The 18,716-nt window shown below is 36.9% G+C and overlaps 1 protein-coding gene across 6 annotated transcripts in view; it reads right to left on the bottom strand.

The window, feature by feature from the left end:
- The window catches only part of MAGI2 (membrane associated guanylate kinase, WW and PDZ domain containing 2), a 1,522,816-nt gene that overhangs the window by 190,139 nt on the left and 1,313,961 nt on the right, over positions 1-18,716 (bottom strand). For 4 of the 6 annotated variants that reach the window (XM_053609528.1, XM_053609533.1, XM_053609534.1 and 1 more), the window contains 2 exons: positions 13,811-13,852; positions 1,051-1,142 (listed from right to left, as the gene is read on the bottom strand). In XM_053609528.1, the coding sequence (XP_053465503.1) occupies positions 1,051-1,142; positions 13,811-13,852 (134 nt within the window). The remainder of the gene's footprint in view (positions 1-1,050; positions 1,143-13,810; positions 13,853-18,716) is intronic. The other 2 variants (XM_053609530.1, XM_053609531.1) reach the window with 1 other exon arrangement.

The raw sequence follows: 18,716 nt of genomic DNA, 5'->3' as shown, positions 1-18,716 counted from the left end.
AAGATTTTTGACCAGGTTTTATTTTTAATTTATTTTCTGGAATAATGTAGTAACAGGAGAGAAAAACATTGATAATGATAAGCATTTATTCTGTACTTAATACAAACCAGGCACAATACCAAGACATTTACATATATTATCGTCTTTAATCCTTAAAGCTACTCAATGAGAAAGTATTATCGTCACCCACAGCTTATAGATAAGAAAACTGAAACTTAAAGAGTTTAAAGCCTATACATGAGCTAGGATGGGGTGTAGCTGCCAGAACTGAAAGCGGGGCAGACATCTGGGTGCACTGCTTGGGCTGTTCATTTATCCAGAACGTTCATGGATCTGACTTATTCACATTGAGGATCATGTAAGATACATCTTTTACAACGAGTGTCTTATAGCCAATATTTAAACACATGCTCATAAATCTAGTCTTGCTGTGTTTTCTGTGTAACACTATTGCTATTTTTGCTTTCATTCTGAAAAGACACACACGTCTGTATACACATATAGATGTATATAAAAGGATGTTTTCAGAGCCCCTCCCAAATTCCCAGTATGGTGCCAATTAAAGCTGGCTTCGTAAACATCTTGTCATGATAATTCCTTATGTCAAATCTGCATGAAATTCTACGACATCAGGTTTGAATTTTCTTCTGTTTATCCCTGTGTTTTCTCTTCCTTTCTGTTTGGTTGAAAACATGCACAGTTCTGCTGTTCCAAGTCACCTCTTCACATGTGTCCCCCGTCATACAGCATGTCTACTCATAGCTGCCCCCAAAGATACCAGGGGCTCCAGCACATGTAAACTGAAACATTCAAGAGGAATCCAATCCATTCTAAAATATAATAATGTACCTCTCTTAAAGTGATTTATGATGAGATATTGGCCAAAGAGATATTTGTGTGCTGTTAGATCATGCAGAAGAAAAAGCAAACCTTAAATTTTTATGTGAGTCCTGAGGCATTTTCTTTTAGATGTCATACTGAACAATATTTTCCCAGGTGCTTACACATATGAAGAGCCCATCATGTGGGAATAAAGGGGATTCAACTCACAGGCTGTCCAGGTTCATCTCCCCCGAGGATTCTGAAGCCGAATCCAGACTCCATCCTCCGAAGGTGAACATCCAGTTCCTTATAATCTGGACCTGGCATAAAGAAGATTGCATTGAGTAATGACACCTGCCTCCACCCCCACCCTGAGAAACTGAACACACCAGGGATAAATGAATTTTGTGCATGTGATTAATGAGGGTGCTGTTAGCGTCAATGGAAAGCATAGAGGATTCAAAAAGCACGGTAGCAAAAAAGTAGGCATTCCAAAATTAGATAGTCCCTGGAATAAGAGTGACCAGCCAAAGGAGCTACTGGGGTGTCACCAGAAGCAGAAAGAGAACACAAGTCTTCAGAGTGAAAAAAAAAAATAGTTGTCTCTGTAACTTTTTATTTTCCTAAGAGCGTTTGGATTGCCCTCAAGAAGCGCGGCTGTCACTTTGAGGCTGCTTATGCTGATTGGAATGATAATTACAGAAGAAAGAAAGAACAAATGGCAGAACCCTGGAATTGCTCAGTAAAGTACTACCTGGTAATTTTACCGATATCAGTTTTTGACTTGATACAGCCAATTCATGGATGTGTGTGTGTATATGATCCATAAAAGCTGTTTCTTTCAAGACTAAATATTAGAAAATATAAACTTAAACTTTTCTCTATTGGGGTTTAAGTGATGTGTTGATATTATGGTAGGTTTTCAGAATTTACAGGTAGAAATTAATCTGGGTCTAATATGAACTCTTATTCCCCCAAACATTTTAGAACATGGAAGCCACTAATTGACTTTTGACTTCATTAGTGTACTTAAAATAAATTAGAAGAGGAATACGTTTCTGAGGTCAGCGGAAAGAACAGGGATACAATTAAAAATAAGCTAAGAAACAGTCTCTTGAATGTCATTTTTTCTGAGCCCTGGAATAAACTGAAACTATAAAAAATATTTTGACATTTTAAGGAGAATAAGATTTATGCTCCTGGCTCTTGGCCCCTTCCTTGGGGGGCAGGACCTCAACCACAACTGAGTTGGGTGCGATGTCACTGGATGATCACTAATTTGGGAAAATATTTGTCATGCCATCCTTTGCTTAGGAAATGCTTAGGGATTTCTGAGCCTTAATAGTTTAAAGGAGGTATTAGAATTGATAGAAGCATTAAGTAAAATTCCTCTTGCTTAAATAGGATAGGTTTGGAAATGAAGATGGGATTTCAGAGAATCCTCCTGAGATAAAAGCGTAGGTCTGAGCCACCTGGATATATAACAGTAGGCATAGTAGAGGGAGACTCACTGAATTGTGGCCAGGCAAGTCTTTTCCAGGTACTACAGAGAGGGGGGCTGCAGTGTGCAAAGTGATACATGATACTGCCCCCCAACAACCTGGGTTATTTTCAGTGATATATAAAAGAAAAGTCATTCATTCCTGATATGTAGGCAAATGCTAATCATTTGTTCTATTTTTAAAAAAGCTGAATTTGGCACATAAATACATGTATATGTACATGTTATGCAAGACTCAATGAGCAATCACATCCTTTTATGATTAAATGTATGTATGACCAAGGCCTTTTCCATTCAATGAATAATATACAACTCTCAAAGAACTAATTAGACTTCCATGTCTAATATAAATGATACAATCAGTCATATTTTATAAATGATACCATCAGTCATATCTTAAAGATGGGAGAACTTAGACAAATTAAGTTCTTATTAGTCAGAGTTGGGGGATACAGGGAAAATGACATCTTTGCCCTAGACCCCATGACACACAGTTGGTTTTTGAACTCACTTTATTCTGGCATCTACAATATCATCTGAGAAATTACATATTGGGGTGTGTGCTAAGCTTTTGGGAGGGAAGTGGAGCAGCACTATGAAATCATAGCAGGTACCTGTATCTAGCAAGGAAGGGAGAAAGGCAAGGGGACATGGGAAGTGACATAGGGCTCAGTTGCTGTTCAAACTTCTGTAAGTTGCACCATACCACTGCTCACACATTGCATGTCCAGGTTACTGCAAGTTTGGAGCATTCTAAACCACATATACATAAAAAATTCAAATAGAAGGTGATATATTTTTGGCACTTAACATGATAGAGGCAGCGTATGTTTAACTGGAACTTTTCATCTCCTGTATCCTTCTCATTTACGCACAGCTGAGAAATTGTTCCTCCACTGACTTCAGCACCCATGCACGTTGCATGAGGAACTCTAAGAAATGTACTATGTGATTCATCTTATTGGCTAAGAAAAACTTTCTCCCTAAAGAAATGGGAAATTATGACAATCCAAGTAATGGAATTTTGAGATGTGTCAGGGTACAAGGGGTTTATCTTCGATCAGAGAAGGCTGTGATTCCTGGGGGAACTAGAAGGCTTTTCCTTAATGAGTAACTCGGGACTTTTTCTGAGGGAAAAAAAATCTAGATTTTAGCTAGTTTTTCTTTCTTTTTCTTTTTTTTTTTTTTTTAACTCTGAAGAACAGAAACATGAACAAGGCATTCCTCCCTCTTCTCCTAGATTTTATGTGCATTTTGGTGAGAATTATAATTCTGTTGCTCTGACCCAACCTGATTTCAAATATAGGGTGACATGTGGCAGCCATTTAATCCTTACCCTTCCATTCTTCCAGGCAAAGATGACCAGCTTAATAGCATGCGATCCAGTAGGGAGAGGCAAAGAGCTACCCCATAGAGAAGTATGCCAGCAGATGTGATTTATTTTTTATTTCTCTGTTAATTTTGAACACAGACTCAGAGTCTGCAGGGCATGGAAACTTTAGAGAAATAGTCAACTGGAAAAAAAGTTTAAATGATAGATTGTGCCTTGAGGCAGCAGTATTTTTTTTTTTTAATGAAAAAGAAAAGTTTTTTTAGAAAGACAATATTTCTTTGATTTTGTTTATTTTTTTCCTCCCTCTTTGACTCCAGCTTTACAAAATAACTAAAATTACATGTACAAAGCTGGAGACATTATTCTTTTCCCTGCTTTGTTAGTTCTCTTGGAAGATTATGATGTTTCTGACACTTTCTTCTAGCTGCTCTTCTGGCCTGACAGCATGCTCCAATTATTATATCATGCTCTATCTCTTCCCTTATCCATGCAAGAACTTAAAGTGAGGAAATCCAAGGGCAAATCTTCACCCCATTCCAACAGTTAACGATCACCACTCTTTTCTCTGGTTTATAAATAAACTATGCACTTGGGAGGTTGTGAAGGGGCCTAGTAAATACCTATCCAGATCTGAGTTGCTTTGGATATGGCTCAATCACGCCCCGCCGACATCCTTTTTGTGTATTTTTTTTTTTCTGTGCTCTTTTTTAATCTTCTTTCTCTGCAACCCTTTTTTTGCAGAACTGCCAAGGCCATGCACTCTCAGGTGTTGTCTTGCAGCTCAAGAGGAGGCAGTGATCATGAAGACATGCACTGAGGGGTGATAAAATGTACTCTGGACACTGGTGTTCAGTGGCCAACAATGGCCAGTGTTGCCTCTTTTTTCGAAGTTGGTCCTAGGATCCTGAGGCATTATGGAATAAATCTCACGGTACTCTTCTCGGATGGGATTTTATATGACCACTGTGACAAGTTAATAGAAATTGAATTTACAGTTCCTAATTTATCTTGGGCTCACACGATGTTGCAAATGCTAATATTTAAAAAGTAGCAGATGGTGACCACATCCAGGTATAAGGACAACCTCCCTTATAATAAAGACAAACAGAATTTCAAAACTTGGTTCCTATTTCTTACTAACACTCCATGGGCTTCACATAGTATATCCTTGGTCCTGTTTTTGAAAGCCATAGCTTTGTGCACATTAAGGAAAAAGCTGGGTAACTAAACACAATTGATTAATTTTATGAATGGATTCAATATTCAAAAATGCAAAGAATGACATTTTTGTGAATTAATTTGGCACATGGGATGCTGCTGTAAACATATCAATTACATTTTGGTACTTGAATCCCCTTTCATGTTTTAATTAAAACATAAGCACCATGGCTTATTATCTCAATTTGGCACAGAGAAAGCATTTATTCAATTTTTCCTGCTGGAAAGAGCATTAGTTTTTTGGCTTACCCCTGTAAATAAATCTAGGAAAGACAGTATAAGAAATGCATCAGGAATCAAAGAAGGTTACTGAACAGGTCCCTGGCTTCTGGATTTCCATACACTCCAGATACAGAATGAGTTAAACAGGAATCAGTTTTTATTGCTCACATCTAACATTACCTGATAAGTAGCTAATGCCCTTCACTTTAAGAGAATCCCTTCTCTTACTTTTCTCCTTTATTCCTGGAGTAATGTGCATGTGGCTGGGCATATTTTAGCCATAGTAAAAGCCATCTCCCATTTTTATTTGATTCTTTCCCCAAGTTTTCAAATAAGCTCAAATTTCTCCATCTTGCTCCTCCCTTCATCTCTCTCTTGGAAAAGTAGTCGCCAGCGGAGTCCTCACGCTGTCTCCACTCATTCCTGCCCTTTGGGATTAAGCTCTGTAGACATTTAATTCTTTAAGGTCACTGACGACACCGTAATGAACAAAATAAACAGCCTTTTTCTCCTTCCTCATTCTGACTGATTTCAGTGCCTCATTTGATACTATTGATGCACCTTTATAACCTCAGATTTCTTTGGCTCCTAAACAAGAAGAGGTCTCCTCTGGAAGCGCAGGAATTTCCGTGATCCTCCTTCCTCGGTTCTGTTGTCTTTAGGTGGAGTTCCCCATTCAAAGATTCTGGCCATAGATTCTGTTGTTCCTCACTGACATTCTCCCTCAGGGATGATATAATTATCTTTGTCTATCTATAACATTCCTTTATACACAGCCTGTAGGAGTTGCTCCATAGAAATTTCTTAAATTTAGTTGCTTTAAGGCACTTACCAATCTGCTGGACCCAATAGATTACAGCATTATTACACTACGCATTTATCACTTAGTTTAATTAATACATTATTTATAACTTCTTACTATCAGTTTTGCCTCTGTACCTGTGGGTCTTATGCCGATATAGTTCATAATATACCTTGAGTATGAAAAATACATCTGAGTCAAAACCATGCTACATAGTTTGATAAAGGACGTTTGATAAATGTGAGAAATCATACGGGGTACCTATTTTGGATGCATTCATAATGTTCCAGAATATTTAGATAACTTGTGTGGACATTTAACAAAATACTTGGATTGGTTCTTTTCCTGGCAATCTGGATTGCTTAGTATAATAATACACTAAACCTAAAACTTTTTAATGTAATTTTTTAAAAATGTAAAATATCACTTTGCAAATCTACCAAGGTAATTTAAACTATTGGGTGGCTCTTCTGTTTTTCTTTTCCTTTTAAATAAAGTAGATTCAGAATGTACGCTGTTCAAAAAATATTCTTGTTGTGGCCAATAAGCTGAGATTCAGAATTCCTGATTTCATTCTGCAGACTGTAATTACTAGGTCCAATGTTCTTTCTAGGCATAAGATAGTCTTTAAAATGACAAGATTTTACTGTTAGTATATAAGAACAATCATGCTTTGAAATTGTCAGACCAACCTAAACAAATAATGCAGACATTATTTGAGGACAAAATGCTAAGCTAAGGAATATCTACCATATTTTCTATATATCCAAAAAATGACATGGAAACTTACAGAATGAAATGATCTCAGGCACGTATATTCTCCAAGGGGTGTTAGAACACGCTGGGATGGATAATGAGCTGTCATCATGGAAACACTCTAGAGATGTGTGCTGTGAGCCCACAGACGGGAAACAGTGCTATCATTATTAACGCTCTTTTTTGCAATTGTTTCAGTGTTCTGGCTTTTAATCCAGTGGTCTAATCAGTGTTCAAAGCTTTTCCATCACTAACTCTAAGGGTAAAAAAAAAATTCTAAATCTTCTTTTCCTCCTTCATTTCCACAATCATTAAATATTTTAGCCTAAACCAAAATTGGTAAGTAGCTTTGGAATGGTTAAGTAAAAAATAAAAAAAAAAATTTCCTTTTAAGCAAATTAATTATCACTAATAGCTCTTAAATTTCAAACTATGGGGCCGCGCCTGTGGCTCAAGGAGTAGGGCACTGGTCCCATATGCCGGAGGTGGCAGGTTCAAACCCAGCCCCGGCCAAAAACCACAAAAAAAAAAAAAAAAAAAAAAAAAAAAAATTCAAACTATGATATTCTATTCTAAATTAAAATCCTATTAAAATAATGGCATTTTGTACTTGGGAAGGTTTAAAAAATAAATTGATATAGGTATTTAATTGATTTGAAAATAATTTCATTTTATATTAGTAAAATTTTTAATAAGCTCTTTGGAAAACTGAAAATCTCTTGAGCTTCCCTAGTTCTTATTTCCATTGAATCTAGTGCTGTCCAATGTAAATAAAATGTAAGCTACATAAGTAATTTAAATTTTTCTAGTAGCCACATTTTATTTATTTTTTTTTTATTGTTTGGGATTCATTGAGGGTACAATAAGCCAGGTTACACTGATTGCAATTGTTAGGTAAAGTCCCTCTTGCAATCATGTCTTGCCCCCATAAAGTGTGACACACACCAAGGCCCCACCCACCTCCCTCCGTCCCTCTTTCTACTCCCCCCCCATAACCTTAATTGTCATTAATTGTCCTCATATCAAAATTGAGTACATAGGATTCATGCTTCTCCATTCTTGTGATGCTTTACTAAGAATAATGTCTTCCACTTCCATCCAGGTTAATATGAAGGATGTAAAGTCTCCATTTTTTTTAATGGCTGAATAGTATTCCATGGTATACATATACCACAGCTTGTTAATCCATTCCTGGGTTGGTGGGCATTTAGGCTGTTTCCACATTTTGGCAATTGTAAATTGAGCTGCAATAAACAGTCTAGTACAAGTGTCCTTATGATAAAAGGATTTTTTTCCTTCTGGGTAGATGCCCAGTAATGGGATTGCAGGATCAAATGGGAGGTCTAGCTTGAGTGCTTTGAGGTTTCTCCATACTTCCTTCCAGAAAGGTTGTACTAGTTTGCAGTCCCACCAGCAGTGTAAAAGTGTTCCCTTCTCTCCACATCCACACCAGAATCTGCAGTTTTGAGATTTTGTGATGTGGGCCATTCTCACTGGGGTTAGATGATATCTCAGGGTTGTTTTGATTTGCATTTCTCTAATATATAGAGATGATGAACATTTTTTCATGTGTTTGTTAGCCATTCATCTGTCATCTTTAGAGAAAGTTCTATTCATGTCTCTTGCCCATTGATATATGGGATTGTTGGCTTTTTTCATGTGGATTAATTTGAGTTCTCTATAGATCCTAGTTATCAAGCTTTTGTCTGATTGAAAATATGCAAATATCCTTTCCCATTGTGTAGGTTGTCTCTTTGCTTTGGTTGTTGTCTCCTTAGCTGTACAGAAGCTTTTCAGTTTAATGAAGTCCCATTTGTTTATTTTTGTTGTTGTTGCAATTGCCATGGCAGTCTTCTTCATGAAGTCTTTCTCCAGGCCAATATCTTCCAGTGTTTTTCCTATGCTTTCTTGGAGGATTTTTATTGTTTCATGCCTTAAATTAAAGTCCTTTATCCATCTTGAATCAATTTTTGTGAGTGGGGAAAGGTGTGGGTCCAGTTTCAGTCTTTTACATGTAGACATCCAGTTCTCAACACCATTTATTGAATAGGGAGTCTTTCCCCCAAGGTATGTTCTTGTTTGGTTTATCAAAGATTACGTGGTTGTAAGATGTTAGTTTCATTTCTTGGTTTTCAATTCGATTCCAAGTGTCTATGTCTCTGTTTTTGTGCCAGTACCATGCTGTCTTGAGCACTATGGCTTTGTAGTACAGACGAAAATCTGGTATGCTGATGCCCCCAGCTTTATTTTTATTACTAAGAACTGCCTTAGCTATACGGGTTTTTTTCCGGTTCCATTCAAAACGCAGAATCATTTTCTCCAAATCTTGAAAATACTATGTTGGTATTTTGATAGGAATGGCATTGAATAGGTAGATTGCTTTGGGAAGTATAGACATTTTAACAATGTTGATTTTTCCCATCCATGAACATGGTATGTTCTTCCATTTGTTAATATCCTCTGTTATTTCCTTTCTGAGGATTTCATATTTTTTTTTATAGAGGTCCTTCACCTCCTTCATTAGGTATATTTCTAGGTATTTCGTTTTCTTTGAAACTATCATGAAGAGAGTTGTGTCCTTAATTAGCTTCTCATCTTGACTGTTATTGGTGTATACAAAGGCTACTGACTTGTGGACATTGATTTTATATCCTGAAACAGTACTGTATTTTTTGATGACTTCTAGGAGTCTTGTGGTTGAGTCTTTGGGGTTCTCTAAGGATAAGATCATGTCGTCAGCAAAGAGGGAGAGTTTGACCTCCTCTGCTCCCATTTGGATTCCCTTAATTTCCTCGTCTTGCCTAATTATATTGGCTAGAACTTCCAGCACTACATTGAACAGTAAAGGTGACAGAGGACAACCTTGTCTGGTTCCAGTTCTAAGAGGAAAAGCTTTCAGTTTTACTCCATTCAGTAAAATATTGGCTGTGGGTTTGTCATAGACAGCTTCAATCAGTTTTAGAAATGTGCCACCTATGCCTATACTCTTCAGTGTTCTAATCAGAAAAGGATGCTGGATTTTATCAAATGCTTTTTCTGCATCTATTGAGAGGATCATGTGATCTTTATTTTTGCCTCTGTTAATATGGTGGATAATGTTTATGGACTTGTCGTATGTTAAACCAGCCTTGCATCCCTGGGATGAAGCCTACTTGATCATGATGAATGACTTCTTTGATGATAAGCTGTAATCTATTGGCTAGGATTTTGTTGAGAATTTTTGCATCTATATTCATGAGTGAGATTGGTCTGAAATTCTCCTTTTTGTTTGGGTCTTTTCCTGGTTTGGATATCAGGTTGATGTTTGCTTCATAGAATGTGTTGGGGAAGATTCCTTCTTCCTCAATTTTTTGGAATAATTTCTGCAGTACAGGAATAAGCTCTTCCTTGAAGGTTTGATAGAATTCTGGAGTGAAGCCATCTGGACCAGGGCATTTTTTAGTTGGAAGATTTTTTATTGTTTCTTTGATCCCATTGCTTGAAATTGGTCTGTTCAGGAGCTCTATTTCTTCCTGGCTGAGTCTGGGGAGAGGGTGTGATTCCAAATATTGATCCATTTCCTTCACATTGTCAAATTTCTGGGCATAGAGTTTCTGGTAGTATTCAGAGATGATCTCTTGTATTTCTGTGGGATCAGTTGTTATTTCCCCTTTATAGTTTCTGATTGAGGTTACTAGAGATTTTACTTTTCTATTTCTCGTTGGTCTGGCCAATGGTTTATCTATTTTATTTATTTTTTCAAAAAACCAACTCCTGGCGGCGCCTGTGGCTCAGTGAGTAGGGTGCCGGCCCCATATGCCGAGGGTGGTGGGTTCAAACCCAGCCCCGGCCAAACTGCAACAAAAAAATAGCCGGGTGTTGTGGCAGGCGCCTGTAGTCCCAGCTACTTGGGAGGCTGAGGCAAGAGAATCGCCTAAGCCCAAGAGTTAGAGGTTGCTGTGAGCCATGTGATGCCACGGCACTCTACTGAGGGCGGTACAGTGAGACTCTGTCCCTACAAACAAAACAAAACAAAACAAAAAACCAACTCCTTGTTTCATTAATTTTCTGAATGATTCTTTTGTTTTCAATTTCATTGATCTCTGATTTGATTTTGGATATTTCTTTTCTTCTACTGAGTTTAGGCTTAGATTGTTCTTCTTTTTCCAATTCCATAAGATCTCTTGTGTGATTGTTGATGCGCTCTCTTTCTGTTTTTCGAATGTAGGCATCTAAAGCGATGAATTTTCCTCTCAAAACTACTTTTGCAGTATCCCACAGGTTTTGGTAGCTTGTGTCTTCATTGTTGTTATGCTCAAGGAAGTTAATGATTTCCTGTTTTATTTTTTCCTGCACCCATCTGTTATTCAACCAAAGATTGTTTACTTTCCATGCCTTTGGGTGGGGTTGAGCATTTTTGTTAGAGTTGAGTTCCACCTTTAGTGCCTTATGGTCTGAGAAGATACAAGGTAAAATTTCAATTCTTTTGATTCTGTTGATATTCGTCTTGTGTCCCAGGATATGATCAATTTTGGAGAATGTTCCATGGGCTGATGAGAAGAATGTATATTCTTTATCTTTGGGATGGAGTGTTCTATATGCGTCTATCAAGCACAGTTGTTCTAGGGTCTCATTTAAATCTCTTATATCTTTGTTTAATTTCTGTTTAGAGGATCTGTCCAGCTCTGTAGAGGAGTGTTAAAGTCTCTTGTTATTATCATATTATCAGATATCATATTGCTCAGACTGAGTAAGGTCTATTTCAAGAATCTGGGAGCATTTAAATTTGGTGCATAAATATTTACAATTGAAATGTCTTCTTGTTGTATTTTTCCCTTGACCAAGATAAAGTGACCATCTTTGTCTTTTTTGACTTTAGTTGCTTTAAATCCACATGTATCTGAAAATAAGATTGCAACTCCTCTTTTCTTCTGAATTCCATTTGCCTGAAAAATTGTCTTCCAACCCTTGACTCGGAGCTTTAATTTGTCTTTTGAAGCCAGGTGTGTTTTTTTCCAGACAGCAAATGGATGGCTTGTGTTTTTTAATGCAGTCAGCCAATCTGTGTCTCTTCAGTGGGGAATTCAAGCCATTAACATTTATTGAGATAATTGATAAGTGTGGTAGTATTCTATTCGTCTTATTTTGTGAGAGTACATTGCTTAGTTTTATCTTTTGCATCAGTGTGGAGGTTAGGTTCTGTCCTTTAATTTCTGAGTTCTTACTTTGCTGCTGATCCATTGTGGTGGTCAGTGTGCAGAACAGGCCAAAGTATTTCCTGTGGAGCTGGTCTTGTTGTGGTGAATTTCCTCAATGTTTGTATATCCGTAAATGATTTGATTTCTCCATCAATTTTGAAGCTTAGCTTAGCAGGGTACAGAATTCTGGGCTCGAAATTGTTCTGTTTAAGTAGATTAAAGGTAGATGACCATTGTCTTCTTGCTTGGAAATTTTCATTAGAGAAGTCTGCGGTCACTCTGATGGATTTGCCCCTGTAGGTCAACTGGTGCTTACTCCTGGCAGCTTGGAGAATCTTTTCTTTTGTCTTGACTTTGGACAGGTTCATCACAATGTGTCTTGGAGAAGCTTGGTTAGAGTTGAGGCGACCTGGGGTCCGATAGCCCTCTGAAAGCAGTGTGTCAGAATCTTTGGTGATATTTGGGAAATTTTCTTTTATAATATTCTCTAGTATGGCTTCCATTCCTCTGGGGCATTCTTCTTCCCCTTCTAGGATTCCTATAACTCATATGTTGGAACGCTTCATAAGGTCCCATAATTCTGACAGTATATGTTCTGCTTTCTCTCTCTTCTTTTCTGCCTCTTTTACTATCTGAGTTATCTCAAGAACTTTGTCTTCTCCCTCTGAAATTCTTTCTTCTGCATGGTCTAACCTGTTTCTGATACTTTCCATTGCATCTTTAAGTTCCCTAATTGACTGTTTCATTTCCTTCAGCTCTGCTATATCCTTTTTATATTCTTCATATCATTCATCTCTTATTTGATTCTGTTTTTGGATTTCCTTTTGGTTAATTTCCACTTTATTAGCAGTTTCCTTCATTGTTTCCATCATTTCTTTCATTGTTTTCAACATGTGTATTCTAAATCCCCTTTCTGTCATTCCTGACATTTCTTTATAGGTGGAATCCTCTGCAGTAGCTACCTCATGGTCCCTTGGCGGGGTTGTTCTGGACTGGTTCTTCATGTTGCCTGGAGTTTTCTGCTGATTCTTCCTCATGAGTGATTTCTTTTATCTGTTTCCTTGCCCTAATTTTCCTTTCACTTCCTCTTGCTCTTTAAGTTCTTGTGCCTGTGGACATTTCCCTGTTTCCAATGTGTCCTACAGATCTCTGAGGACCTGCAGGTCACAAGGTGAGAGAAACTGCAGCAAAGACACCTGGGTCCTCCTGGAGATGCTACAGCAAAGAGTTTCTGTTTTTCACATATACCTTAACTCACCTCAGGCCTCTTTCCCATCAAGTCACTTTGCACCATCACTGATCATTTCCCGGCTTCTATGGTGTTTTGTCATCCTCCCTACGGCTTGGGTGACCACTGCAAAACAGGATCTGGCCCAGAAACCTGACGTTGTTCACAGAGCCCAGCATGAGCAAGAGCCTAGACACCATTTTCAGCTAGTAGCCACATTTTAGAAAGGAAAACAAAATAGGTAAAATCTATTTTTATATTTTATTTAACAATATATCTAAAATATTATTTAAACACAAATAAAATAATTAGTGAGCTATCACTCATGTTTTTCTTCTTGTATGGATACTAAGTGTTTGAAGTCCAGTATGGATTTTACCATATCTTATGACACATCTAGATTCAGGGTAGCCACAGTTCGAATGCCCCACAGCCACACATAGCTAGTGACTACTATATTGGACAGCATGGATCTAGTCAGTCTGATGGCTTCCTTTGGCTGGTTTTTAAACTAGTTTTTTACTAAAGCATTTTATGAAAGAAGTTCATGGATGTGACTATTTTCCTTTCTCTTTTACTGCAGGTCCACAATGATAAGACTTACTCTTTACCATAAATGCATGTTTATGTGGGTGAATAATTTAGCACAGTGATTATATACTAAAAATTTGAGACTGCTCAGAAGAATGATTTGATACACAAAATGGAAGATGTATTGTTCACAGAACTGTGATTACTGAAGAATACTTGCCAGAGGAATCCATCCGAAAACTGGTCCTGGGTGGCACTTGTTCTGAATGGGAAAATGGGGAATTAAAATCGAAATTCATTTATGGCATTTTAAAATTTATCTTTATTTTATTTTTGTTGCTATTATAACTGCCCCACCCAAATCTTGTGCTCATTGTTAATAATTATTTTTTTTCTCTTAGATCCATGGAAGTTAATGACCGATTTACCCTTCTTTATGTATGATTATTTATGTAAATATATCCCTTTTATATGTACCCCAAATAAAAAATTTTGAATGTTTTTAGATAGGGGTGAAAAAAAGATTACCATTTCTAAATATTATTAAGCTTTGATTCTCATTAGAATAGTTATTTGAAAATAAAGTCAATCTAGAAGCTGAAATATGTACAGTAAGTACAGGTCTTTTAAAATCATGTTATAATATTGTATTAAAACATTGAAATGAAAGGTGGAAAATTCAATGATTGCATTGATGTATATACACCAGTCCAAATATTTTGATATTTCCAATTATTTAGATAAAGTTGTATATAAATAGTTGAGTTAAATCAATTTATTTTAGCAAAAGAGATCCTTTATGAGAATTATGTATAATCTGTGCTACATCTAGCAACATAAACATTCACGAACATAAGCTTAAACGCCTTTAAAATGTAGGATTATCCCACATTTAGAATTCTAGAACCCTGGACAACCTAGTGACCTACTGTGTCCTAGAAGAATTTGGAGATATGTTGCTATTCCAGATACGCATTTATCAGAGGTAGGCAAGGGTCCATTGATGTACCTCTACCCCTACCCCATGTAGACATCTTTACGGAGAACTGCTAACATACAAAATGACATAATTGAATTGCCCCTTGATTTCCATTCTGCCTTCCAAATCCATTGCTTTAACACCATGGAGGAATTAACAGCATAACAGAGCTGCAAGTCACCTTGAAGAGCTCCCATCCTTTATTTCACAGGTGACGAGATGAAGGCCCAAAATGCTAAGTGATCTGCCTAAATTATTGTATACTATCTCACAGGAAATTTTCAAGCTACTTTTTAGGAAAAGTACTGATAATGTTACATTTAGTGTCCATTTTGTTTTCAACTTACTTAAGAATTAGAATGCACTGTGCAATAAAGCTCTTTCTTTTGTTTCATTTCAGTGTTATTACACATGGACACTGTACTCTTTTCTATGCTGTAACTTTTTTTCTAATGTCTTCAGATATTCTTTCTATTCCTTCACAGTTCTGTCAATAGAGAAGTTCCTGAACTACACAGTGGGTTTAACATGATGTGGGCAGAAGACACAAGTGTATAAACCTCTGGTCAAGAAAGATGTAGGAAGACAAAGATTGATGTTAAGATAAAGTGAGATAATTTCAATCAGAGAGAGCTGCAGAATATTTTTGCCTTTGTGATTAACTTAATATTATCGCTTTGCTTTGCTTTTGAATCATGTAAGGAACTCCAGATGGAGATTAACTAGAAGTTACCTCCTTCTCTGAAACATAAATTCACATTGTAGATAGTGGTTTCTTGTAACCACTCTTCCCACACTTCTAAACTTTAGTATTTTTATACTTTTATATTTTTACTATTATATTTTCATCTTTGAAGATCCTTCAGACCATTATTATTATTATAGCCTATAATAATCATGTATTTATGATATATAATCATCAATCGTGTAAGTGATCATTCTTTATTAAGAGCATTTATAAAGGAGATGACTTAAAAGACAGTTTTAAAAAGCGGAAAGTGAAAATAAGGGATAGTAGAACTCTACTATTTAGAATGACATAATTCTACAATACAGCTATGCCATATGAAGCACTATAAAGAATGAGCATTTTATCATGACATTTTCAAAATTAAAGTAAGACCATATTCTTCTGATTGCTTTCTCCCTGAGCTTTGTTTGTTTCAGATAAATAGCTAGTCTGCTCATCGAGGACATAATGATCATTCCTGCCAACTAAGCTGTGCTTTCACAGTAAAGGCAAATTAGTTTCCTAGCAGAACTGTTGTTTTTTAAGAGCCTCCAGGTTTAGTGTGACAGTTTAGGATTATGAATGGAGAAATATCCCTTCATCAAAAAGGTAGTCCTGCATGAGAGATGGGAGACTGCGGGTACCTTCTAAACCCCTCCGCTAGGGATACAACTGACATTTTACGTTATCACATTATCATGAGGACCTGTTTACCATCGAGCAATTAAACTCAGTTTCCTGCAGCCCTGGAGCTCTCATATTTATTCATGAAAATACTTTGGGTTTCACTGTCAATTTGTGCCACCTAAGAAATGTTTTGATGTATAAAATAACTTTTAATCATAGACTGATTTTTTAGAGTTTACTTTTCACTCCTACCCCCTGCCCTGCCACTCATATCTCCTATCTAAATTCCAGGATTTTTAAGTTTTCAACTACTGAATGAAATAAATTTATAATCTATTGTATTAGATCTACTTTCTAAAATATGTAGGAAAAAATATGTATTTTCCCATAATTTTTGTTTTACTGTCTATCTTACATAAGCGCATCCTGGTAATTTTCTGTTTCAAAAGAACCTGTGAGAAATATAAACATTACTATAGTTTTTTTGAAAGGTATCTGAAGATACCATTTTTAAAAATTAGATTTCCAAATTAATTAAAATCTACCTGTCAAAAATGGCAAACACAACATAGCTGGATTTACTGATCTCCATTATCAATATGTTGTAACTGCAGAGAGACACATCATGTGATATATTAGAAACTCCAGCTGAAAAGCAATTTTTTTCACAGATCAAACCATAACATAAATCATACTAAGAATAACAACAGTGCTTTTCTCAAGGGAAAAAGGTATAGAAGATTAATCTTCCTGGCACAGTGAAGGACATTTAAAGGGGTAATGTCATTAATTTTTTTTATCCTTTTCTGATTCTAATGCTAAAGTCATTGGCGAAAGTATCTTGACATGTACATGTCATATTTAATATTTTATAAAGTAAGATTGTGTTCAAGGGAACGTATGTGGGGGGTATTTTAATTAAGGCCATTGGACACTAGCACTGTTAGAACAAATCAGACCAGCTCTTGATTTAGCACAGTGTTCACCTGGGTTTAGCAGGTGGCCTTTTATGATCACTTAACAGTGGCCTGTAGCTGTGGCATCCATGGATTTGCTGAAACTTTTCTTAAGCCTTTTGATATTTCCAGCTTAACTGTATCAAGTGTTTGATTACATGGGAAAGGGGACTGGAGCCAGGAAGGCTCAAGCAGATGGATTTTCACAGGCTTCAGAGCTCTGTCTGGTTCTGAGTACCAGGGATGGACACTGGCATGTGTGATGTGGCTTCCACCATCACTTTTCATTTAGCGTCTCCAGTGGTGTGCTGTGGTGAATAATATTACTAGGCTACCCCACCCTTTCAAATGGCTCTGCTGTTAAGATGGGAGGCCGGGTAAACTATGACCCTTGCTCACTAATAACAAGGAAAGAGCGGCAGGAACATGATAGTCTAGAAATACAACCGCCCATTCGTGATAAGTCAGGAGCGACATGTGCTTCTTAACACTAAACAACGAAAAAAATTCAGTTACGGACAATGGACTGAAGATCAGGATAAAAGCCATAGATTTGAAAAAACAACAGACCCTTTCTGATGTGTCACAAACTATAATTTCATTTTAGTTTTGACTGTCTATCTGACATAAGTGCATCCTGGTAATTTTCTGTTTCAAAAGAACCTGTGAGAAATAGAAACATTACCATAGTTTAGTAGTACTGAAAACCAGTTTGCTTCTCTGCTATGCTCTTTAACTGGCCTCTGGTTAATTTTGATTATCACCTTTGCTGGGATACTCTTTGCTTATTATGGGTTAATGCTTTCCAATTTCTAGAAAGTAGAGTTGATTGTGTGAGCTCTCTTTGGAGAAATTTCAGAGGCATTTTTGTTCTAAAGAGGTTATACCATAAGGTACCTTACACCAGACGGGCCCTTGACACTTTTATGATCTTGCATTTGAGTGATGTCTCACTGCAAAGGAGCATGGGCATGTTGTACCTCATAAATTGTTTATTTATAATAACCAAAGTTCAATGTGAAGAGGAAAAAAAGTTTGTATGACTTCAGGCATAATTCAACTTGGGTTCAGACCAAGGAACACAGCCCAGTGAGGGAAGAGTTCCAGGAAATAAGGATTTTTCTTTTCTGTCTCTTCCTCGCTGCATCTGCTCATTTGCTTCTGCTTCCAAGGCTGCAATGCAGAGCAGGCCCAAGAAATGCCCTCGTGAGCTCGGGATGTTAAAACAAACCTTTAAAATACATCTGGCATAAAGTAAAGGGAGGCAACAAGACGAGGCCCTCCTTCCCAAGTCAACATGCATTCACTGAATCTTATTTTCTTAAGATTCTAATGTGAGCCACACTCATTTTCTTTGGAATGTACTTTATATTCCCTTGCCTGGTAATAAAAGGTGGAGTTGTGATAGGCATCTATCTGCAGTCATCTAGAAATAATCTTTCCTTTGGGTAGGAGACATGTGAGATTAACTCCTTTTCAGCTCTGTGATTATTGCTGACTTATTACCCATGATAAGAACAGGTCTGCATGGCATGACATACGACTTAAATGCATGAAGCCTTCCTATCTAATTGTTCTGCTTAGTTTGCCAAGCACTGTATCATGTACAATTTTCTGGGTATGGGGGGAGTATTTTGGGAGTTTGGCTATCAAGACAAGCCACTAGTGAAGGCTTTATTCAATTAGGGATAAAACATGTATAGGCAAAAATTCTACTAGCCACATAGTTCACTTAAAAATTATCTGAGCAGGTGTTAACATTTTTATTTGTGGTCTGCTCATTTAGATATATACTTTTCTTGAAAATAATATGTCTCTTCCTTCAACAGATTAT

Source organism: Nycticebus coucang, chromosome 11 (assembly GCF_027406575.1).
Source record: "Nycticebus coucang isolate mNycCou1 chromosome 11, mNycCou1.pri, whole genome shotgun sequence".
Taxonomy (NCBI): domain Eukaryota; kingdom Metazoa; phylum Chordata; class Mammalia; order Primates; family Lorisidae; genus Nycticebus; species Nycticebus coucang.
The sequence above is the reverse complement of the archived record's forward strand: the minus strand, read 5'-3'. Positions and strand labels throughout refer to the sequence as shown.